This window comes from Columba livia, chromosome 9 (genome assembly GCF_036013475.1).
Source record: "Columba livia isolate bColLiv1 breed racing homer chromosome 9, bColLiv1.pat.W.v2, whole genome shotgun sequence".
Taxonomy (NCBI): Eukaryota; Metazoa; Chordata; class Aves; order Columbiformes; family Columbidae; genus Columba; species Columba livia.
Genome location: NC_088610.1, coordinates 195,427 through 220,460, shown reverse-complemented (window position 1 = coordinate 220,460; position 25,034 = coordinate 195,427). Strand labels below are relative to the sequence as shown.

The following is a 25,034-nucleotide window of genomic DNA, read 5'->3' as shown; positions in this document are numbered from 1 at the left end:
ACCTGACAAACGAAGCGGGTCCTTTCACCACTGTGTTCCAGTCTGTTGGCAGCTGCCACGGCCACGAGCGGTGGCACAGGTTCCACAGGTTCCGCTCACGCGCGCTCCCCGGCGCCGCCGCCCCGTGCCGTTCGCAACTCAGAACACAGCGGTTGTTTGACGCCGTCCCTGCCGAGCGGACGAGCTCGCACCGGGTCCATTGGTGCTGAGGTCTGCCTCGGGGCCTCCACCGGGGCGTCTGCGCGCTCTGGTCCCTCGCCCGGGGTCTCAAACTCCGCCCGCGCGAGCCGCTTTCCGGGCTGAGCGCGAGCAGCTGCTCCTCGCTGTCGCAGCACGTGGGTCGTTCCCATGTGTCGTTTATTGTAACGAACCGCCGGAGTGCCCCGAGCGGTTCCGTCCGTGCCGCCCCACTCGCGGTTCGAGCCGCGGCCGCGGGATCTCCCGGGGCCGCAAGCACGCGGAGCCGCGCGTGGGACCGCCGGGCCGAGCACGCGCCGGCGCCGGGCGCGAGGCAGCCGCCGCCCGAGGCCCCGGGCGGGGCCGGGAGGCGGGGTTAGGGACGGCCCCGCCCCCACGCGCGCGCAGCCTCGGGCGGTTCCGGCGGAGCCGCGTGAAGCTGCCGCGTGCCCGGAGCGGGCGGAGCCGCCGGAGCAGGTACGGGCGACGCTGAGGGGGCGGCGGGCGGGGGCTGAGGGGCGACGGCTGAGGGGCGACGGCTGAGGGGGCGACGGCTGAGGGGGCGACGGCTGAGGGGGTGGCGGCGGGCGGGGGCTGAGGGGGCGACGGCTGAGGGGGCGACGGCTGAGGGGCGACGGCTGAGGGGGTGGCGGCTGAGGGGGCTGAGGGGCGACGGCTGAGGCGCGACAGCTGAGGCTGAGGGGCGGCGGGCGGGGGCTGAGGGGCGGCGGGCGGCTGTCGGGCCCGCGGGGCCTCTCCTAGCCGCCGCTGCCTTGGCCGGGCTGCGGGGGGAACCGGGATAGCCGCTGTACCGGGTGGGCTCCCGGCGGGAGGCGCCGCCAGCCCCGGGAGGGAAGCGGCGGTCGGACCCGGTCCTGCTGCCGCAGCAGCCGCGGGATCCGACACGGGCAGCAGCCTTGGAGACCCCCCGGCGCTGTGCGCGCCCCCCGCGCGGTGTGCCCCCCGGCAGGGTTGTGTAGCAGATCGTGTGCTTTCCAGGGCCCGCTAACGGTTTCGTTGGGTTTGGGTTGTTGGGACCCGAGCGTGGGAGCCGTTTGCGTTTCAGCTGCAGTAAATCAGCAGCGACAGGTGGAGGATAATGACGATGTCTGTAAGAAAGGCTCATTTTATTGGCAGAGCTTTTGTCCTTCCAGTTGAACTGCATGTCCTCTTCCAGTGAAAACATAATTTGGCCGGAAAGAACTTCAGAGGTGCTCTCCCTGTGTTTTTATTTGTGCCCATCGCTGTGCCACCTGTGTCTGCTCTTTGGGGTGAAGACCCCACCCGTGTCATGTCACAGAGCGTGTCGGTCCCCCCGTCATGGGCCAGGAGGGGTTGTTCGGAGTTTGCTGTTTGCCCTGGTGCTGGTGACACTGGAGTGACGCGGGAGCTGTGGGGGCAGCTGACGTTGAACTGGGGCAGGTGATGAACACTCAAGACTAAAATGGTGTTAGGAAATATCCTTTGCTTTTGGCTGAGCAAATGTCTTTTAACTTGGTGTATGTTACTTCCTAACTTTTGAAATGAGCCTTTGCAGAGTTGCTAGTTGAACGAATTCCCTGCAGGTGATGCCATGCTGTGGCTGATGTGCCACCTGGTGCAGTCTGTTTATTGGCAGTCAGTACAGAGAGCTCCACCTGCTGCAGTTCAGCTGTTTTTGTCAGGCTGAAGTTGAAACGTCTGGGCTCAAAATCATTTGCGGGCACTTCACATGTTGTAACCCAGGTTGTTGAAAAGGAGCACACGGGTTATTTATGTGAATTCTCAGCTGAAACAATGCTGTGCAATGTGAAAATCGCTGTGTTCTCAGCACGCTAGTCAACCAGTTGCCGAGCAGCCAGTTTTTATGGGGGAATATTGATATCAATACTGATATTTTTTCCTTTAGGCCACTAGGATTTCTCTGTGTGTAGAAGTGTATATATGTTGACATTTGTACACATTGAATCTGAGTGTGGTGTTAAGTTGCTCAGGACTCCTGGTCTGTTTTAACACTTCCAGTTCTCCCTGTTTGTGGTTCCTCTCTTGCCATCATCTTTCTGTCCCTGTCCTCTTTACCCGTGGCTCCTCTCCCACAAGTGCCACTGCCCCACTGTATCTTGCCTGTATCACAGTCTGTGATCTGTCCCTCTCCTTGATGTTACTGGATGCTCTGCCCGGTGAAAACACCGCGAGCCATCTCGGATCACTGCGGAAGTGACAGTGGAGATCAGTGCGATTGATTCCCTTGAAATGAAGGGCCGGGTGAGAGCCTCGGGCCTACCACAGCGAACAGATTTAGGAACGCTGCTGGGTCAGCCGAGCTGCTGGTTCCAGTTCATTTACACTTGTTCAGTGCAGTCCAGACCACAAGATGTACCATGTGCGCTCTCGGTATCTACTATATATCAGCTCGTGTTAGAAAACCACCGTGTAGTTGAGGATCTCAGAAGTATTGACTCACGAAGCACCCGTTGGTTGTGGTTTTAGGTATCATAGCTTCCTGTTACTCCCACAAAGATGTGTGTATTCTCTTTATTAATATATCAAAACTGTATGCTATGCATACCCGTCCCTTTGTTGAATGCTGACGAGAAACATTCCCAAAGGCTTCATATGAATAAAACAAGACAAATGTGGGAGAGGTGCAGGACAGCTGCTGAGCACAGATGAAATAGATGCGAGATGGTTGCAGCAGGGGGTGGTGATATAAAGAGGCCTCTCAAGTTCCCTCGTAATGCGGTGGAACAGATGGGAGAGACAGCTGGTCCTGAAGAGGTTTGTAATAATTTCTTTTATCATCTTGCACAACGGATCACTGGGGCAGCTTTGCTTTTATTAACGTAGCTCTTGGTACCTAAATCTGGCTGTTGAACATTTCTGCGTGTTGCTCACCAGCTTTTAGTGCCTCTGAATAGTTTAAGTTCTTCAGATACCTCTTGTGTAGATACAGAGTACACAAAATATGTTTTCTGAAAGCACAGGCCACAGAATTGTTATTTCAGGAGGAAAATTTTAGGGAAGAGATGTGTCAAATTGCGCTGATGAATTAGAAGCCTTGAGATATCTAGTCTGGCGAGCTGGTTCCTGAAAGCTGGTTTTAGGAGTTTCTTAAGAAGCCTGTTAGGTGATCCGAATCCCTCAAACTCTTCCAATCTCACTTATTTACTCTTTGTTTTTTCTCTTTGAGTTTTAGAAGACTAGTTCTTTCTAAAAGGTGTTTTGTATCTCTTCCATCCCGCTGTGCCAAACACTGCTGAACTGAACGTCTGCAAAAAGACGAGTAAATAGCGTTTGCGCTCGTGTACAGGTGGGAAGCTCTGAGACGAGGAGTCACGAGCTGCTCGACCCAGCTGAGCTGTGGCCTGTGTTGCAGTCACAGGCCCGGCGCTCGGCCTCTGTGAGGCCGCAGGAGGAGCTGGCGGGACGAGATGAGTGCTGGTTGTGAGAGAACAGCGGTTACGATGGGAGATTTGGCCTTCCGACCGCGTTCCTGGAGCGGGGCGGCTGGCAGCGGGGCGCGGTGCCTCACCCTCGGTTCCGTGCCGTGTGGCCCGCGCAGCAGCGCTGCCCGGCGCGCCGGCGGGCGCAGCACTCGTGGATCTGTGTGTCACAGCCCCTAGAGAGAGCGGGGCTGGAACAGAGAAATCCCCGCTTCTCCACACGGTGTCAGGATGTTACCTGATAACCCTCAAAAGGAAATAAATGCAACTGCATTGCAGCTGAGCTTGCATCAGCAGCATTTGGTGATCCCCAGTTGGAAAGATGACTCAGGACAGAGAATATTTTGCCTGAGAATACCCTCTTTTTAAATGGAATCAGTTTTACTACCATAAATACGAACGTGAGAGTTGAATTTCACTTATTTTATTCCACGATGAGGTGTTTTGTGAAGGCTAGAAAGGGAGTCAGGGTTCTATAGCGTTGGTGGGGAGAAGTGCCCTTCATTCTCATCCTCGTAGCCGGAGTCGGTGTGTGCGGGGCCGCTGTGCAGAAGGCGGCCCCCGCGGCCAGGAGCGCCGGCCGTGCTGTCCCTGGTCCTCAGACCGTCCCGTCTCCCTGGGGAACAAACGCACGGGGGTGAGTCAGTGGCTGATGCTCCTGTGACTTTCAAAGGTTGTCATTGCTATGTGGCTATGGGAAGCTGTCAGGTGAACACCAGAAAGATGGACTGAGATCACATTTTCAGCACCTGGCAACACTGTAGGGGCTCGGCTGTGCTTTAGAATACATGGTTACAGCGCTGAGTGAAGGCTAGTTTAGTGTTTCAGACCGTCAGCCAGCCAGGTGTGAACCAGACTGTCATCAGTGCACAGATATGAAAGAAAAGCATTGTTTGCTTACCCCACAACATCCGCAGCATTTGCAGTCCCCGCAGATGGTTCCGAACAGGCCGTTCACCACCTGGATGCCACAGAGCACCGCCTGGATCCCGCTCATGATGAGCAGCAAGGAGAACAGGGACAGGTTCCACGGGACGATGTTTTGGGGTGACTGACACACGTTCCACAGCGTGTGGTTACTGAGGTAGTTCCTGGGGGAAACAGAGCAGAGATGAGGACGCTGGCGGTAGCGGGGCCCTGGGGCCTGTCGCGCTGTCACTGCTGCCAGGGTGTCACTGTCACTGCTGCAGTGTTCTGTTGGCTTCAGCACTGCGAGCAAGAATTCTCGCTATCGCACTGCTGCTTATCTAGAACGGGATCTCCTGGGAGTTTCTAGAGCAACTGAAGCAGTTGATCAGAAAGGGCAAGGCGGCGGAAGGGAACAGTCAGAGATGAGGACGAGTTAGCTACAGCTGAATAGTTTCTGGTCCTTTGGGAAGGAGAGGTCTTGGCCAAGCACGTGCCAAACAGCTCCTGGTCCGTGCCGGTGTGTTTCCTGGCAGGTGTTGCTGCCGTGGCTCTGTGCTGAGCCTGGCGGTGTGTGCCACAGCGCCTCCGGGGCAGAAACCGCCCAGATATTGGTCTGAATTTGCCATATTACATTGTAATAGAAACAAAAAAAGTGAATTACCGAAACAATATGATAAAAGATTAATAAACTCAGTTTTCCTAACAAAACATCAAGTGCTGCAAGACCAGTCACCTCTTTCCTGCTGAGCCAGGCAGAGCAACTCTGCTGTTCTAAATGCCCTGTCTAAAGAACAGCACTATTAGGTAAAAGCATTCTCCACAATTTTTACCTTCCTATTTTGATTTAATTGTGAACTGCTTAACCACTTACTATTTTTCCTCTGCATTTTCCTTATGCTGTTTTGTTGCTTGCCAAGTGATTCCTTGACTGCAACCAAAATGTGTTTGAAACAGAATATTTTTCCAAATACTGCCAGAATTAGACCAAGGCAGTTGGTTTCCAGTCCCCGCTGGCCCATGAACAAATAACGTGTAACACGCAGCATCCTGCCTCTTTCCTAACCCGCGCCGTGATTCGGTGTGTTGTGCCGGAGGCGCCGCCGGTCGCTCCGGGCTGCGGCAGGCTGCAGGCTGCACCGGGGATTCCCGGGGCTCGCTCCGGCTTGACCTGTCCTGCTCTCCCTGGTGACACTGCACCCTGTTTTCAGCTGCACCTTTGCTGACTTCAGCCTGAGCAGCTGGGCTGCCAGGGCTTCGTCTCTCTTAGAAGTGACCAATACGCCTGGCAGCAAAGGGTTTGCGGTGCAGAGTGTGAGGAACAGCCAGCTTCCCAATTCCATAGCCAAGATAAAAAGACACATAGATACTCATTATGTAAATGCCATCAAGTTTCAATACATCACTGCTATTCACCTAGGTGGAATTTATCCCTGTATACTTCTTATAACCCCAGAATAACAGAGGAGGCTGCGCATTTCTTGGCATGGGCTTCTCTGGAACTCAGTGGTTTTGATTGCACTCGCTAGTCTTTACACCCGTGCTCCGGTACCTTGTTTACCATTGCTGTGCTTTGCTGGCTCTTCTAAGAGCTGCTGTGTTTTACACAAATAGTGTAATTCCCATTTTCATACAACAGATTTGGAAGTTACATCACGAACTTTAAACACTTTTTTTTCCCGATTGTCTTGTCTTACCCATCCTGGAAGGGATAAGTCCATCCTGTTCCAGTGTTACACTTGGGGCCTTTGTTTATGGCTACTGCTGACAAAATGAAGCAGTATCCAGCTCCCAGAAGTCCAACTGCAGCGAATATTATAGAAGAAAACATCTGATGGGAAGAGAAAAAGCGTGTTATTGTTGTTCTCATTCAAACAATGAAGTGCATCCTATCATTGTGAATGTTCATTCCCTAAATTCAGCTCTTTAATGGTCAAAGCAGTCAACTCCTGAACAGCTGAAGTATGTTAGTTTGCAGTTGCGTAAGAAATGAGTAGCGCATACACGCACTGGTATTGGGGAGCCTCGGGGAGCAGCAGCGTTTCCCTGCAGCGCGGCGGGGGGCGCTGCTGCGGCGGGGGGCGCTGCTGCGGCGGGGGGCGCTGCTGCGGCGGGGGGCGCTGCTGCGGCGGGGGGCGCTGCTGCGGCGGGGGGCGCTGCTGCGGGGGGGGGCGCTGCTGCGGCGGGGGGCGCTGCTGCGGCGGGGGGCGCTGCTCCCCGGCCCGCAGGGCTGTGGTCGCAGGTGCTGTTCTCGAGGGACGGGAAGCAAGACTGAAGTCTCGGACAACTCAAGACATTACAAAAATTCACAGTACCTTTACAAGTTAGCTTTGGTATCTTAGTCACGTACGGACCAAGTAATTGAATTCTTGCTCTGGAGCATCCCCTTTGGGTTTCCCGTTAGTATACTGCACCTCCCTACAGGTACTTGCCATTGTTAGCTCTAATAGTGGAACTGCGATGGATCGGAAAGGGCGTCTTTATTTTTCTGCCTTTCCATTACAGCATTTCCGTATGTGCTAATAATATGGGAGTAAATCATGCAAAAATTAATGTCCTGCTTGAATTCTGAAGGTCTTGTAACCGTAACAGTTTGTGGGCAGAGGTCGTGTCTTTCATTGGATCAAATAGGTGGAGGGGAAAAAAAGAAATGTACGTGGAGGTACATGAGCTTCTGTTCTTACTTCAAGTGCTGACACTTCGTGTTGCTGAGTCTGATGGGGTTAACAAACCCTGTGTTTGTGTAGGTATCATGGTAATGGTATTTCTGCTAACACACAGGAACAAATGCAGCGCCGGGTGGTGCTGCTGAGGCTGCCAGGACTTGCTCTGCGCGGTGTCCTGGTTCCTGTGGCTCGTGTCCCCCAGGGGTGTCACAGCCGGGCTCTGGGCAGCAGCCCGGTTGTCATTAGCCGGTCAGCCCGGTTGGGAGCGGGGCTGCTCCGGTGGGCGCTGCCGGTGCTGGGTGCCGGAGCTGAGCTAAGGCACGTTCTCTGCTGACGGGGAGCCGGAGCGTGGTGCGATGCAGAGACGTGCGGCCCCGTCCCCTGCTTGGGTGGGACTGCGTGAGGACAGCGTCGAAGACGGGGACTCGGGGAACGCTCTTCGTTAACCTCACAGCCCTGAGTATTCTCCAATTTGTTTTTCCCTTTATGTTGTTTTTTTCCAGTTGCAAGCCTGTTCCTTTATTAAAAAGTGTAATGATCTACTTGAGCCAAACAATTTATTTCAAAATGACAGACTTTCCTTGTCAAAATACATTTGTTTTTTTCTCTAATCTCTTTTTTTAAAACTAAAAGGCTTGAGATGTATACTAGTGTCAGAAGATACCCATTTGAAGCTTTTCACTTCAAGGGTGAGGGGAGCTACAAATTCAGAGCGGGGCCCCACCTGCCCTCTTTCAGCAGGACGGGTGAGGGGACCTCTCGAGGTCCCTGCCGGCCCGGTGCGGTACTCGCAGCCCGTCGGGGTGTGCAGCGAGCTGGGAACGTAGTGCCCGACCCTCGGAATGGTGTAAAACCACCGACAGAACCCGACTGGAGAGAGCACTGCTGTGCTCTGCAGAGCAAGCTGCACGGCTTTCAGAGACAGTTCTAGCTGTGATAGTAACTGTAAGTACCTTGTGACAGCAAAATACAACCAGGCAAATAGTCGTGGTACCTGTGGCACAGTATCAGAGGCATTTCACAGCCTGCCCTTGCACCTCCCAGCACGCGGACAGACCGCAGCGCTTTGTGTCCCGCGCTCCAGACACCGTCTGGTCTCAATGACCGCCAGCAAAAGGTACACAGATCGTACCGGTAACACTTTGGCTCTCGCGTTTTTGCCGTGTTTCCCCTCACTTACCGCAAACCTCTTCCCACAGCTCTCGTTGCCACAGCATCCGCAGCAGTCATTGTTCTTAAGGCCCAAAAATACCAAGGCAGGAAAGATCATCTACCAATAACAGAAATACAGTTTGAATTGAGATTAATTGAAGTTACATTGGCTTTTAAATATCATAGTTCTACGCCTTTTTTAATCACTAAATTACCTTACTTATTGCAAAACTGTTGGATAACATGTGACATATTTGTTTACTAAAGAAGAAGTTGTGATGTTGGAACCTGCATTTCAGGTATTGAAGAAATTCAATGATGCAAAGTCATGGCGTGAGGGGAAAGGTGGGAATATTTGAATTTATATACTCACCAGTACACCAGATCCCAGGATCCCTCCGAAGTACCAAACCTCATCTGTAATGTGTTGGTTGTTATCAGCCACCTTTCCTCCCGGGAAGAACAAGAGAATGTTAGCGAGGGTGCAGAGCACAGCCAGGGGGATGAGGGTGGTTCCCAGGCACTTGGCGCAGCCTCCCGTGCACATGCTTGTTCGAAGAGATGCCGGACACAAAGGAAAAGCCTGTCGGGAACTATTTTATAAAAAGGAGCTTCTTGCTGTGTTTTCAAAGTCCGGTTTCTGCCGTGCCGTTTGAGGGGCTGAGCCTGCAGATGCTCCTCGGAGATGTTGCTGCAGCTGGTCGCAAGTGCAGTGTGCTGGTTCTTTATATGTTCTCGCGGCAGTGATGTCAGTTTCTGAACGTCCATAAATGAAATTACGTTCAGTGCAGGCTCTCCTTTTACTATGACAACCAATAACCTCTGTTAATATTTTACTAATGTGGATGAGACACTTCATTATCTGGGCTCAGGTCATGTGTAGAAATCCTCCTCAGCTCTGGATCGTTGTTTTTACAACACACAGTCCTTTTTCACACAGCAAAATATTCTTGGTAAAGACTGATGTGGAAGCACGAAACAGATCGGCTGATGTTAGTACAGCTGTGTGCAGTGGAAGAGTTTGAGTGAATTTTCTGTGGGAAAGTTGAGCCGTTCGTTCGTTATTTTGGAGCACTCAGGCAATGTACGGATTTGCAGTGGGTGGTGAATTATTGTGGGGGCAGTGCTTTGCAGCTGGTGTTGCTGAAGAAAGGCAAATGAGCAAAATAAAGTGTGAGGGCTTTCTCCTCGTGTTGTGTGGTTGTGTGTCCTCTGAGGATCCTTCAAATCTGAAATAAACCTTCTTCTAAAGCCCAAGTCGCGGTTCATCCAGCCTGATTCCCTGATCTGGTTCAATAGTTGTGTGGATCGGAGGAAGCTGGTAGAGCAGGGACAGGGACGTCTCGATCCCGATCGTCCCTGATCCTCCAGAGATGCGTTTGGAAGCTGGGCCGGGGCCTGTCCACCTGGGGCTGCTGGCCAGGAAGAGAGGGATACAAAGCAGTTTTCTCAGACTGGGAGGCTGATGTTTAGGCAAATATCTTGGTAAGGTGACAGTACTGAACTAGGAATCCTATTTATTTGTCATTCTTGTAGCTGTGAGTTGCAACTGGAAGGGTTGTCAACTTGTGAGGGAGAGGGCTCTCAAATGCCTTTTTCCCTGAAGGTACTGATAGATTGAACACAGGTGCTGTCTCTGGCAGGTGGTGTGTTTGGGTTTCTGCTGTAAAATACACACCAAACTTAAAGGAAATCAGTTACTAGTGATTGAGGTGCGGCACTGGGTACAGTCCTATTGTGTTCCATAGCTAACTTCTGTCTGGCTTCGGGCAGAAAGGATCGTGGTCTTGGTTTTTTGATTAAAAGATGAAACTATGGAATCCATTTTCATGTCAGGCTCAAGACTAGCTTTTCGATCTTCCTCTTTACTTCAGGGAGCCTGCTGTCAGACTAAGAAATTATCAAACCAAGATTTAATCCTTGAAGCTTCTCTTCCTGTTCTACACTCTGTTGAAGACCCTGTTTCCGTACTTTGGAAAACCAGCTGCAAAACTACAGGGTAGTCAGTACATAGACTGTTAGCCTTTGCCCGCCATAGCTAAGGAAATCGTAGTGAAGCTGGTAACATGCTGCTTGGAAAGCCAGTACGTGCGTGACCTGTGAGCGCCCTCCCGAAGGTCGGTCGCGCTGCGGCGTCACTCAGCGTCACCGCTGCTGTGTTTGATAACCGCGCAGACCAATGCGGCGCGGTGAAGGTATCGGTGTTGCTCAGTGTCGCTCAGAAGGTGCGGAAACCAGTGGGTGGGGGCAGCAGGAAAAAAGGTATATCCAAACTAGACATGAGCATTGCTTTGGGATTTTTAATTCTTAAATTACAAAACCCCAGCACAAATCTAAGACATGGAAAAAGCCTGGGAGGTGATACAGTATTTGTAAAAATAAGTGAAACACCAGGTGGAAGCTGCTTTAAGTTCTAGAATCCCCGGAGTTGCAGAATGGTGAAATCAGCAATTCCTCCTTTTAAAACAGGGGGGAAGGACCCAGGAATGGAGTCAGATCCATCTCTTTTCCACGCGAGCTTATCTGGAGCTACAGCACAGATTTCAGCCGCAGTAGCCCGGGTTCACACAGGGATGCCTTTCGCATCAAGAGACAGCGGATCCACGTTTCGGTCTCGCTCAGCTCGTTAGCACAGTTAAGATGGCCCGTCTATAAAAGCACAACGCAAAGCACCCAGACAAACCAGACCCTCCAAAACTGCTCTTAGGGAATTTTTCTTTCGTACAGTTAGGAATTGATTTACTTTTGTAGCAGCATGTCCTCTTGTTTTAGGATCTGCCTGCTGTGCGCTGGCTTTGTGACATTGCGCTTCGACACGAGACCCTCTGCAAATCACATACAACAAAGAGGGGTGAACATTGTCATTCATTCAGCCTGTGTCACTCGTTCAGCTGCAGCACGTGGAGCTCTGTGAGTTCTGTGCAAGCGTGTGTCTAACAGCGGTGTTGGCAGGCGTGTGCCATTTGTGATGAAGCTCAGTCGGGTGGCAGTTCTGCCTTTAACAAGAACCTGGATCAAAGGTCTTGCAGGAGGCACCTTCCTGTTGGATGTGCACGTATTAGAGAATACAGACAGTTAGGGTTTGTTAGGGTTTTTGGTTATTAACTAGCTGGTAATTCTGTTACAATTACATATTCATAGTCCAAGTTCTTACACGTCATGAAGTGGTTCTGTAATTGAAATGGTAGATAAAGCAGCTGATGCAAAGGTGACACATTGTGTACTGATAAAGATACACGCAAATCGGAAAAAGTTCTGGGATTGCCACAGAATGGGAAACAATAGTCTGCTGACAATAAGCCTGTAGAAATAAAGGTGAAATAAATGAGCCTGTTTAACAGGAGATGTACACAGGGAGCTGTACCAGTGTAGTACAGACACAGGAGGGACAGAACTACCGGGGTATGACTTACGTGCGAACAACTAATAGCAAAGTTACCGTGGAGTCCAGCCGTATTGCACTAGTAAGAAATTATCCCGAAAGTCCTAATGAAACCCAGCTTTTACTCCTTTCATCATGCTGCCGGGGCCTTCGCCGTTTTTCTTTTCGCTTTTCTCCAGTTGTGCAAGTTCTCCATTGTCTAAGTGACAAACAAATAGAATGTCATACCTTTACATCCTGGATGAGAAGCTGCGGATGTGTGATCAGCGTTGGAGAAGGAGGTGGCAGGGTCACCCCGGTGCCTGTCACACACCTCCTCTCACCAGTGTAAAATGTTAATGATGCGAAAGCAAGTCTAAACTACGGTTTTGAACGACCTGAGCACTGTAAAATTAGGTCAGCAGACCAGTTAGTGTGGAAGGGACCTGGCTCCCAGCGCGCTCGGTGCCGGAGGTGCCGTGACACAGTGGTGTCCTCCTGGTGCCGTGTGGATGTTGCTCACACGAGAAGACGCCGTGGGTCCCGTTGTTCAGATAGGAGTGAATGCCTGCGTGGGATGATTCACACCGGTCCACTCCTCTGGTGCCGGGCGTTCCCCTGGCACCAGTAAACCAGTGGTTTGCTTACACAATGCCCCTTCCCCCGAGAGCGTCAGAAGCCCTTGGGGTGGCACTGGAGACTCTCCTTTCTCTTTAGGTGACGCTTCCCCTGGCAGATGAGTCTGTGTAGCAGACTGGCAGAGATCAGAACTCTGCAGACTTTTTCTCTTGTGCCATGCCACAGCATACGTGTATATATTGGGGATTAAAAGTTTGATTTTGTATGTATCGTGTGGTTTCTGGAAACTGTGCTATGTCGTGCAAGACTGTTTGCAGGAAAAACTGAATTAGAAATGCTCTAATTTTTAATAGCCCTCTTCACTGTCATATGACAAAGATGAATCAAAACCTGAGTGTGTGTTCCAGAGATTGCATTTTGAAGTTATGCCGTATGGCACATTTTAGAGTAGTGCACGCAGTTTTTTTATTTAAAAGGAGAATGTTTCACATCGTATATACTTAAGCCCATTCAATAAAGGATGGCAAGAAATGCTTGACACCACTGCCAAAACAACCATATGCGTTCTTTTGTGTGTCAAGAAGAGCAGAGGGTGGTTCATTTGTGAGGACCACTCCTAGGAAGAAACGTGTCCGTGGTGCTGAGCAGACGAACGGTGCCTGAGAAAATCACACGAGTGTGCTTTGTAAAAAGGCTTTTTATTCAGGTATTCAGTAAGACAAATTTTGAATGGCTTCTCAGGTGGCATGTGACACAGCACGCGTGATGGGCACAGGCTGCTGATGTGCAGGGCGGATCTCACAGAACAGCCTGGACGGTGACCGTGGTGGTTCCGCGGGCTGGAGGATCCCACCAGGCACAGGGCACCCGGTGCTGCTGGCACGGGTGGTTTGGGGAGGAGCCTGTGACTGATGACTCGCGGAACGGTTCCTGGGAGTTGTGCTGTTTGTCTTGTGCTGATGTGACTCCTCGCTCCGCTGTCCTGTTGGGAGCGGTGGGGCTGTGAACCACTGAAGCTGCTTGGTGCACATTTGGGAAGCGTGGCCCTGCACGTCCCACGCGGTCGGGCTGGGGGAGCTTCCTGCTGCTCGGTGTGTCACACACGCGTCACTGGGAGCTGGGGACGCCCGTCCTCCTCGGGACAGATGCTGGTCATGGGGGAGAGCATTTTGAAAGGCTCATGCTCGTAAATTGAGCGTTCCATGCCACGAAGGACAGCCATTATGTACCAGAAAACCAGACAGATGACGATGAAGTGCAGACTGACAGCACAGTCTGCACATGCTGTTCAGTCAGATGTCAGGCCAATGTAAGCGGTTTTCATGGCTTTCTACAGCCTGCTATTGCTTCTGCAGCAAAGATTCAGAACTAGAAAACTCTCCTGCTTTACCCGACACATTAAACGGGCTTCCATGACGTCCCCAGTGGGCAGAGGACATCTGTACCTTGGCTCCCAGTTACAGCACACCGAATTGGGCATAAGGAAAATATTTGCTGTAGCTGAAACATGAGTTTTACTTTTAGTGTTTGCCTTACCGATCAGCCTAGAGCGTGACTTTTTTGCAGTTGTGAACCCTGGCCTGGGGAAAGGAGAAAGGGTCTCAACTGCGTTGCACCCAGCAGCCTGCTCTCCTGATCTCCCCCGGCGACTCAAGGGCAGGTGCTTCTCCGGGGCTTTCAAGCTGCTCTGTCCCTCCTTCTCCACTCACCAGCACCGTCAATACCACAGAACGCTGGCCAGGCTCCTCTCTTCAGCTATATTTTTACTTATTCATGGCCTTTTTAATCTACTGCCAACCTTTGTGTGAGGTTTAAGTTACATTTACTTGTCTGCAAGCATGGCTTAGAGGGAAGTGGCATCTGACTTGAGCTGGAAAACAAACCTCAAATTGACTCAGGTCTTTTTCTAGGGAAAAACTGAGTGATATATGTGCTCCATTCTTCCAAAAGCGGTTCTTCCCTCTGTTCTAGCCTACATTTTCCAGCTCAGGGCATGTCTCGGGAGGACCTCAGCCGCTCGTCCTGGAGGAAATGTGTGGAGGCTCTGCGGGCTGCACCGGGGTGGAGCTGCTCTCTGAACATCGTGTCATCCCGTGCTGTTCAACAGCGTTTCCCTGGCAGCTGTGGAGTCTGACAGCAGGCATTCCCTTCTGCTGTGCCATGCAGGGTGTTCCCTCCTCTCCTCACCGCACCTCTCCTAAGTCATACAGATTCCGTGCTGTGCAGACCAAGGTGAAATGGCATATTTTCCTATGGAAAACTAGTAGGAATGGAAGGCCACTCCGATAGTTTGGTAGTTTCAGGAGGATGTAAGCGGCAATTATATTTTATCAATTCTTCGTCTAGTTTCTTAAAACACGAGACGGAGAAATGGCCAGAACAGATAACTTGGTAGATACAAAGGATAAATACAGACACAGTGACATGGCCTGTGGCTTTATGTAAACCTGCAGAGTGCGTGGTGCCTGGGAGCTGTGGGCGAGAAAGCTCGATAATCAGGGTGGTGATCCTGAACCAGAACCATATGTAACCAGGTGGTGACCTGAAAGGTGGGGTCGGTGATCCTGGACGCGGCACGCGCTAGCTGACCGTCTGCTCTCAGCACCTGCGCCTGAGATACCACCAGTACTGTCCTCAGAAGAAGTTCCAGCTTTTGTTGCCGTGGATTTCTTGCTAATCTTGGTAATGAGATTTTGATTTTGTTCAGATAGATGAAGGTTGCTTAATGTGTATTTTGATGTATCTATTCATTTTTAATTGTCGGTAGGTGTGTCTTGATTAGTTCTTGTGTCAATGACTGAGCTTGTTAGAGAGTTATGACCCAAGGTCGTGAGTTCTTACTCTTGTGATTTGTGTAGCCACTTCCATGGTCTAAAGGTAGTTTGGTTATCTGGAGCTTTGTAAGCTGCTGTGGGAAGTGCTGATCCTGCCTCCTGTTGAGCCAGGGAGGACTTTGCTACGAATCTATGGTAGGACTGGATTTACAGGAGCATGGCTGAAACCAGGTCTGTTCAAGTAAATGTGCGTGTATCTGTGTTTATGTGTATCTTATATATATGGTGACACACTGATCTCAAGCAAGAAATACAAAAGGAAGTTCATGCATAAAATCACTCTGAACACACTTAGCACAGCGTTGTATTTTCTCTTGTGCTGTGCCATTCCATGGAGGACCGGAGAGAGGCTGTAAGCTGCGGGCCAAGTTCCGTTTCTTTGACGGGACAGCAGGGAAAGAGCTGAAGAACATCTCCCTTCGTGTTACCCCACCTTGTTGCAGTGAAGGGTCACGCTAGGACAAGCGCTCCTTTGGAGGACCCAGGGAAGCCCCCAGCTCCGGTGCTGCAGTGGTGGGCCCAGGTGGGCGCTCACAGGGACAGACCCGCTGCTGGCGCTCGCTGCTCTGCGACAGGCGGAGGCGAGGGGCCGCGCATCGGCGCTGGGGAGCAGGGCTGCGGCAGCGGGGCGTGTGTGGGTGTGGAACCACCGCCACACCTTACCCACGGCTCTGACACAGGAGAGATGCGTTCCCGCTGCTGTTCATGGGCTCCTCGGTCACACCGGGCGCTGAGGCGTGTGGGGGCAGGGCGGGGACGATCGCGTAAGAGAACCCAGGGTCTCGGGCTTCCCGTGCCGCTGCTTTCCCGCCCGGCCCCGGGCGCTGGGCGCGGCTGGGGACACAGGGTTTCCCTCCTATCTGGTTAGACCTTTGTTCTCTTCCGGACGTTTCTGCTCAGATAAGAGCTGGTGACAGATGTGGCTGGGCCCAGGCGGTATTTTAAGTTGCACATTGATACCGTTGTGAATACAGAAAAGCAAAGTACATTAATAAAGAGTGTTTAAAAGAAGTGGGCTCGAAGGCATGTTAGAACTGAACCAAACCTGGACTCCTGTCCCGCGTGGGCAGTTCTGCTATCAAGAGTTAGGATTTAGATGTGATTTCAGCTTCCAAGAAATATCAGCTTCGTTAGGTATTTTCTGGAGTATCTTCTGTAGATAGATAATTGCCAGCTTGGAGTGGGAGACTCCTCGGCCTCTCTTGAGGATGGAAACGGGTCAGATGGAGAAGCCTGAATGTTAATGTCCCGTTCCAAGTGAAGTTTTATTCCATGACATCACTCCGATGTCTGACAGCCTAATCCTTTCCTAAGCGAACATTGTGGTTTATCCTAGCCGAAACCAGGACGGTGAAATTACACAGAAATTTATTTTACTAATTGGGCGTTTACAGCTGTTCTGTAACTCAACTTTGTACTTTTTACTGTTTGACTCTTCCGCAGTCACGTTCTGTTATTTCTGGTTTACCTGCCCCCACTGCCCATCCACTGACTTGCCCACAAGTGGCGTTTTCTGTGTGGAGCCTCTTCTGTTAAGGTTTAAGTCTCCTCAGGCGCGGTCCGACCACGCAGCCAGGTGTACCTGTCAGCCCGCGCCGAGCGGCTGTGCGGCCCCCGCGCCACCTCTGGCGCTTCTCTTATCTCTAGTGCTTTTCAGTAAGTAAAAAATAGGTAACTATGTGTGTGCCAGGCCTCTTCTTACTACTGTTACGTGTATTGAGTCTTGTGAGATTTGTTGTTGTTCCTTTGCATAAAAGCTCTGTTGTTACACATTAATCAAAATTGCAGTTTTTGTAACCGCAGCGTCTGTAGCAGAACACAAAGGAACTTAAACGCTGCTGCGGGCTGTCCAAGCGCCGCCGAGATACTTCTAATAATGAGTACTGAGAACTAAATTCCACCTGAGGTATTTTCCAAAATGGGAGAACCAAGGAACTGTTTCCTTTAGGGTTACCTCTTAATTATTTCTGTATAGGGGTGTATGTACTTTATAGGTCTGCCATGTTTTTTTGTCAAGTCCAACGAATTAAGAATATCAGAATTATTCACAGAGGTTACGCAGGGTTTACAGTTCCATGTTCTTCCTGTCACGGGGGTGCTGAAGTGACAACTGTCTGTCAGGTGCCATCGTTCTCTTGCTGAGCATAATTCAGATTTTCTTGACCCCACAGAAGCAGACGGACAGGCGGGAGATGCCTGGGAAGCCGTGCTGGTTTCCTGGGGTGCGAGCAGTGGATGAACCTGCCTCATGTTTATACCAGATGCTTCTGTTCTTCAGTGGCTGCTCTGGTTCCGCCTGGCGGGGCAGCGTCTCTGGGCTTTCTGTGCCTGGGCTTGGGCACCTCTCGGGTGCAGGTACTGAAGGAGCAGTGATGGCGCTGCTCTGGCGCTGCTCTGGCGCTGCCGCAGCTGCCAGCCTGTGCCACCCGCCCCGGCAGTGCTGGGCTGGGTGCAGGTTGCCTCTGTCTTCGCTGGAACGCAAACATCAAGGCAATGCCTGGTCTGAAAAGAAGGCAGTTCCGGAGATAAAGCCTTGAGCTTTTTATCCCCTGCTAGATACCAGTGCAAGTGGGAGGACAATCCTGTGAGTTCATTACCTCGCCTTTGCCTAGGAACAAATTGTGTACCCTGAGTGGCCCCAAATGTAAAGCAGGAACAATGCTGCAAAATCTATATGGAGCTGCTTTGATTTTACCCTGGAGAAGAATACCTGTCTCTCTTTCTCATCTTTCTTTCTGGACTTGGAGGAGATGGCAGCACAGGAGAAGTAGCTTTTCATTTCTGCTGCTTGTTTGTGTTGGTGATAAGCATCATTCCCGTCTGCTGGCCCCTCGGCAGCACGTGGGCTCCTCCGGTAGAGCAGAGGCGTGAGCTGCGCGTCAGCCGGACCGACGTGTCTCTCCAGCTGCATCCTGGCCGCTTGGCTCCGTATCCTCCGTTTGTGTGGGGCAGGTGAATCAAACACGCGTTCCACAGAGAGTACGTAGTTGTGGCCCACTGGCTCTTTTGCTTCTCCCACCCGTGTTTCTGTAAGTGATGTCTTTACTTTAAAATCCCCTTTGTGGAAATGGTTCATTTGTCACAGATGGAAATAATGGGCCCTGTTTGCAGGAAAGAACCCCCATGGTGTAAAGGATGTTAATCTGCTGGTATTGATAGTTGGAATATCTGGGTGGTATAGGTATGCCCAGGTTTCCTTGTGGATCACCTGTCTGAAATGAGGGTACATCTCGTTACGGATCATGAACTGGTGATTGTGTGGGGAGGCGGACCGAAGACAGTCAGGGAGGCCGTTCTGTGGAAGCGGAACTGGAACATTCTTGTTTCCATTTTGCATCAAATTTGAAAGACTGTTACGGCTTGGAATTTATTCAAATGTAAGAATTGCCATGGATCATGTTTTCCAAGCTGTATGTCTCAGGTACTTAGGGGCGATTCCATACAGCTTTTGGCTGACGTTAAGAACGCTGTTACGTGCTGCGTTCATGTTAATCCACCTGGAGCGCGACTGGGACGCTCGGTGCCTCATCGTTCTCTCACTCGTAGCCAGAAACAGCCTCCAGCTGGCTGGTCCATCTCCCACGCTGACTTCACCAGGTTGTTCAGGATGGGGTCAGAGTCCATCTTTACACTTCATTTCCTCTGCAGTTGTTTGTTTAATGATCCTTTGCTTGAATTCTGTTCAAAAGAGGGATTTTCATGACCAAATAGTGGTTTTTCCACACTGAGCTCCTCTGACAGCAAGAATCAAGAAGTTCTAAAGCAAGCGAGCAGTTGTGTTTCCAGCATTGGGATGCCTAGAACTCACAATTGTGACTTTTTTCTTTGTTTTTCCAGACTGAATAAAATGTTTAATTTTTAGTTATGCCTTAAGGATCTATTTACGTACCCTGCATGTATCCATGGTTCCCACTGGCTTCAGGGGAAGCCTTGGTGGAGAAGAAACGCAGCACTGAGCTGTGTTACCAAAACCTTTCTTCATCCCCGATTAGGGCTGTGTGTTGTTCTGCCCAGCGTGTCCCCCATTGCCGGTGCCTGGCCCTGCAGTCGCTGTGTGTCCTGCTGTCAGCGTCGGGCTCCGTGGAGCCTGGAGCGCTCGCCCTTGTGGGCAACCTGCGAACACAGGTTTGTGGCCTTTGCTGCAGGGGATTCGTTCCTGGTGCCTGCGCTGTGGGGAGCAGATCTGAGCAGTTTGCACTGGTGTAGTTGTTCATTGATTTTGCAGTTAACAAGTAAATTACAAAAATGAGACAGATGATGCGGCGGTAAGTCTAATTTCTTACTAATTCCGTGAAATTCTGTGGTGTTTTTATGAACCAGATGAAAATGTGTAAAATTGTATGCTGTCGACAGCCCATGCCGTCCAAAGAAGAGCCACGGAGGCAAGGCCGTGACACACTATTGCTGTTATCAGGCTGTCGCTGCCTTTTCTTTTAGGTCGGACTTCTTGGCCGGGGTTGCGGAAGGAGGCCTGGACACCCCACGCTTCTGCCACCCTTTTGGCCCTTCAGTTGTCCCTTGGCTGCTGCGCTTTGAGAAGTTTGCCCTGTCCCGTGTTCAGAGCACTCATTCTTCATGTTCCGCTCTCACCCTCCACCAAATCACCTTGCAATCACAACATTTGCATTAGGTACAGCAACAAATTGGTTGCTGTGTAAACAGACGTCCAGATGGTGTAAGGCGTGTGAGCTGTTCTGTGCTACATGCTGTTTGTGGCTGGTAATTATTGAGTTGTTGTTATCAAATTTGCAGGCTAGGAGTAGCATTATACTGCTGGTAACAGCATCCACATTAAAGCTGAAATGATCCTTGCTCTGCAGACCTTGCCTCCCAGTGTGCTGCCCTCCTTCCAGCACAGGGCTCGTGGCTGTCCCCGCAGGGCCGGGCCAGGCGGGGCTCTGCTGCTGAGTCCTTACCACAGCTGTTCTTCATGTCCTTAGCGTTTGGGGGTTTCTGCAGGCAACCTTTGTCTCAGCTTGAAACTGAATTACCCGTAACTCCCCTGTTGGAAGCCTGTGTGGTTTTCAGGTATAATGCACTATCCTGTCTAGAGCAGAGCTGGAACGTGGTAACTATTCCACGGGTTCGTCTTTTATTGTACTCTATACTTCAGAGTGTCTTTTGTTTCCTGAATTCGACATGGACCATTTCATTTTGTCAACACAGTTTATTGAAAACATCCACTGACAGTCTGCATTTCAGAGTGAAAATGAATTTTAAACTTATATTCTAAGTCAGACCTTTCTGTTTCAAAACAAGCAACACAAATCGATGTACCCCCGCTCGCGTGCTCGAAGGTGACACAAATCGTGAATTCCTGTTTACCGCGTTAGCTTAAGCTGTATCGTGAAGGATAAACATGTGGAGCCAGACTGTGCTGCTGCATTTCTCACTGGAGCGTGGAATACACAAGAAGAGCAGCTGTATATTTCTTGTGGTGTCATTGGAATGATACCAACTACAGCTAATGAGAGGAGAAATGGTTTTACTGTAAATAGGTTAATTAATGGAGGTTTTGCAGCAGCCTCTGTTAAATTGGTTTTGTTTCCATGGCAACTCTTTCTGCTTCCTGGATAACCTCATTTCAGTGAACGTGAGCCTGGAGCGAGTGGAACATGGGCCTTTCTGTGCAGTAATAAGTGGGCAACTACGATAAATTTCCATATCATGAGCAGATAAATATAGGCACTTAACCTTGTTGTGTAGGGAATGTAACGTTACAGGTTGCTGAGAACCAAATGTCAGCAAAACTAAATAGGTAATTGAGAGCGAGAGCCTATTGATAGTGCCAGTTGAGCCGTGCTAACAGCACATGCAAGGTCTTGGCTGTAGGAAACAGAATGCATCGCTTTGTTGTTTCCTGTCTTTCTGCCGTGACATTCTGTTGTGTTTACCAGCGTGGCTGGCGCAGGTGGCTGTCAATCCATCCCGTATAAAACCCTCGCTGGTTTGGGTTCCAGTTCGGGTTGGCCGCCGTGCGCTTCGGGGCCCAGACGGCGGTTCAGCAGGACACCGTTTGTTTCAGAGACAGATTGTGTGTGGGTTTGGGTTTGGTTTTCTGAAAACGTCAAAGTAATCCAGTTTGAATGAAAACAGGGTTCTGTAACGCCGTAAGAACTGCTCAGGGTTCGTTACAAAACAGTGAAATAAAATTCGGATCTTTTTCATGTGTGCCTTTCCTCTCAGAACTATAATGTAGCATGTCTTGCAATAATGTAAGTGGTTAGACTTGATCTGTTAATCGTCTTTTTTTTGTAAATGGTTAAAGCTGTGGTCAGGGTTGACTCACCTTGGGTAGATTAGTTATCGCTTGTGTTAATATTTAATGATATGGTACCAGGCCGTACCCTGTTACTTTCAGAACACTCCCATATTGTTTTGAGAGATAATGCGTCTCCTGCCTTAATGCCAGGCATGTGGTGTAGAGCAGGCCGAGTGCCCTCAAAGCCTGATGCTCAGCTTTGGTAGAGGTTTTGATGCATCCTTCCAGTGCAGACATGAAGATTCCAAGAGCCCAATTCTGGTTGTGCTTCCAGTGGTTAGAAAAAAGGTAGAGATAAATTAGATCAGAAAATAAAAAAGAAATCATTCTAGTTTTTGTATCTCATGGTGAAAAATAAGCTGACCCTGTGAAGCTGGCCTGAAGCCGAGGGGCTGTGGCAGCCCTTCGAGTTCACATCCCGCTGTTCTCAGTCTCGTTTAAGCTGTCGTTTTCCTACGCTCCTGTCACGGTGCCCGAGATCCACCCTGACCCCCCGCACCGCCCACCGCTCTGCCCCCCCCCCTCCCCCCCCGCACCGCCCACCGCTCTGCCCCCCCCCCCCTCCCCCCCCGCACCGCCCACCGCTCTGCCCCCTCCCCGCACCGCTTCCCGCTCTGCCCCCCCCGCTCTGTCTCCCCGCACCGCCCCACGCTCTGCACCGCCGCCCCCGCTCTGCTGCCCCCGCACCGCCCGCCGCTCTGCCCCCCCCTTCCCCGCTGTGCCCCCCCCCTTCCCCGCTGTGCCCCCCCCCTTCCCCGCTGTGCCCCCCCCCTTCCCCGCTGTGCCCCCCCCCTTCCCCGCTGTGCCCCCCCCCTTCCCCGCTGTGCCCCCCCCCTTCCCCGCTGTGCCCCCCCCCTTCCCCGCTGTGCCCCCCCCCTTCCCCGCTGTGCCCCCCCCCTTCCCCGCTGTGCCCCCCCCTTCCCCGCTGTGCCCCCCCCTTCCCCGCTGTGCCCCCCCCTTCCCCGCTGTGCCCCCCCCTTCCCCGCTCTGCCCCCCCCTTCCCCGCTCTGCCCCCCCCCCTTCCCCGCTCTGCCCCCCCCCTTCCCCGCTCTGCCCCCCCCCCTTCCCCGCTCTGCCCCCCCCCCTTCCCCGCTCTGCCCCCCCCCCTTCCCCGCTCTGCCCCCCCCTTCCCCGCTCTGCCCCCCCCCTTCCCCGCTGTGCCCCCCCCCTTCCCCGCTGTGCCCCCCCCCTTCCCCGCTGTGCCCCCCCCCTTCCCCGCTGTGCCCCCCCCCTTCCCCGCTGTGCCCCCCCCCTTCCCCGCTGTGCCCCCCCCCTTCCCCGCTCTGCCCCCCCCCTTCCCCGCTCTGCCCCCCCCCCTTCCCCGCTCTGCCCCCCCCCCTTCCCCGCTCTGCCCCCCCCCCTTCCCCGCTCTGCCCCCTTCCCCTCTCTGCCCCCCCTTCCCCGCTCTGTCCTGATGAGGCTGAAAACGGGTTGTTCATTCACTGGTGTTTAATTTGCACCTCCGGGGCAGTTTCTTCCACGTTGGTTGCCTGTCTGGTCCGAGCAAGGCCGCAGGAACGCCGGGGCCGGTGTCAGGGGAGGAGCGGGGGCACAGAGCCGCGGGCGGAGAACAGGACGGAATCGCCAGCAAGAACCTGCGGTTGGATCAGTTGGAGTCAGCTCTTAATTGCACCTCGGGACTGTGAAGGTCAGCGCTGTGGCGCTTGACCTGTCCCGCAGTAACATTAGTCAGGAGTCGGTGACGTAAGAGTTTTATGGATGGCTGTTTTCACTGAGGTAACTTTTCCAATCGTATTCACTTTGTGTTGAAGACAATCAGGCAATACTGGAGTTTGGTTGTAGTAAAGTAGGTTCTTTTGGATCATTGTCAATGTGTGTCGTAATACCACGGCAGGTTGTGCTGAATTGACCTGACGGGTTCCCCCGGCCCCTCCGCCTGCCGTTGCCGTGTGACCTCACGCTCGTGCCTCAGCGGCCGTCACACCCCGCCTTTCTGAGTAAAAGTAGCGTGCTCTTGCGATACAACTATCTGTAATAACGCAAAGCTACCTGACCTGCCAGAGGAAGTGTCATCTTAACACAATGGCGTCCTTATACCTACCTTCATATCTGTACTGTGCTGTTTTTACTGACTTACGGTCTCTCTGAGAGCGGAGCTCATCCTGTAGGTTTCACAACGGCACTGAAATGCTCTGTTTTATATGTGCATGGGGTGAGATTGCCATTGCTCCAGCATTCCAGGGCGGGCGCAGCTCTGGTCGGGTCGCTCGTCCCGGGCTCGGAGCGGCGGCAGAGCTGGGCGCTGCGGGCACAGGGCGGCTCTGGGGCTTTGTCACAGCTCCTGGTCGTGACGGCAGCTTTCCTTAGCTTGTCTGCCTTTACACACAACTCGCTGCGGTGCTTGATCTTTTTCCTCAGTGTTTTAACAAATCATTCAGTTTCATAGAATATCCTTTGTCAAAGTATCACAAAGTAAACACTGAGTGTCCCCACCTTTCTGTGATAATAGGCTGCGTTCCTTCATTATAACTGGGTACAGTTTAAGGCTAGTGCTGTCAAACTTGGATTTCTAAAATTAGTCACCCATAATTTCTATTTAGGCAACAGAGTAAGTGACCTAAATGTCAAGGTGCTGAATATCCTAATATGCTAATTGAAATCTTTGGGGTTCGGGATGTGAACTGCAACCAGCTTTCAGTGTGCACAGCAGTTGGAGCAGTTATGTGTTTTTCAAGGCACACTTGTAGCCCTCAAGCAGAAGCCTTTCTCTGGTCTCCACTACCTCTGCAGTGAGTGATTTCAGTGATTTCTTGGTCCTTAGCCTCGCTCCACGTCCCTTCAATGTTCTGTGCAGCTGCTGTGCTGTTCACACAGAGCGTTCTGTTTCCTTCCGAAAATGCTCCATTTTCACCTGGTGGGAAGAGCCACCACCGTCCTCAGAGCCGAGGGAGCAGCTGCACCCGTTCCGAGGAGCCCGCACAGCTGGTGGCGGTCTGAAGCTGTGACTCGCTGTGACACCGCGTGCCTGCTCTGCCCGCTGCGCCCGCTGCGCCCGCTGCGCCGCGGGAGCACAGAACCCACCGAGGGGGGCTGTGTCCGCTGTGCCGCAGGAGCGCAGAACCCACCGAGGGGGGCTGTGCCCGCTGTGCCACAGGAGTGCAGAACCCACCGAGGGGGGCTGTGCCCGCTGTGCCACAGGAGTGCAGAACCCACCGAGGGGGGCTGCGCCCGCTGTGCCACAGGAGTGCAGAACCCACCGAGAGGGGCTGTGCCCGCTGCGCCGCGGGAGCACAGAACCCACCGAGAGGGGCTGTGCCCGCTGTGCCACAGGAGTGCAGAACCCACCGAAGGGGGCTGTGCCCGCTGTGCCGCAGGAGTGCAGAACCCACCGAGGGGGGCTGTGCCCGCTGTGCCACAGGAGCGCAGAACCCACCGAGGGGGGCTGTGCCCGCTGTGCCACAGGAGTGCAGAACCCACCGAGGGGGGCTGTGCCCGCTGTGCCACAGGAGTGCAGAACCCACCGAGGGGGGCTGTGCCCGCTGTGCCGCAGGAGCGCAGAACCCACCGAGGGGGGCTGTGCCCGCTGTGCCACAGGAGTGCAGAACCCACCGAGGGGGGCTGTGCCCGCTGTGCCACAGGAGTGCAGAACCCACCGAGGGGGGCTGTGCCCGCTGTGCCGCAGGAGCGCAGAACCCACCGAGGGGGGCTGTGCCC

General features: G+C 52.5%; 1 protein-coding gene and 1 long non-coding RNA gene across 2 annotated transcripts; both read right to left on the bottom strand.

Moving 5' to 3' along the window:
• Window positions 1-4,007: 4,007 nt before the first annotated feature.
• Window positions 4,008-9,326, bottom strand: TM4SF4 (transmembrane 4 L six family member 4). The gene is made up of 5 exons (XM_005510599.4): window positions 8,697-9,326; window positions 8,352-8,441; window positions 6,203-6,336; window positions 4,501-4,690; window positions 4,008-4,215 (listed from the first exon to the last, which is right to left on the bottom strand). Exons 1-5 carry the CDS (start codon window positions 8,868-8,870, stop codon window positions 4,198-4,200), a joined length of 606 nt encoding a protein of 201 aa, XP_005510656.1. The 5' UTR covers window positions 8,871-9,326; the 3' UTR covers window positions 4,008-4,197.
• Window positions 9,327-20,244: 10,918 nt separating this feature from the next.
• Window positions 20,245-22,953, bottom strand: LOC135580208 (uncharacterized). Its single transcript, XR_010474519.1, has 2 exons — window positions 22,820-22,953; window positions 20,245-21,626 (listed from the first exon to the last, which is right to left on the bottom strand). It is a non-coding gene; the product is annotated as an uncharacterized LOC135580208 (long non-coding RNA).
• Window positions 22,954-25,034: the final 2,081 nt, after the last annotated feature.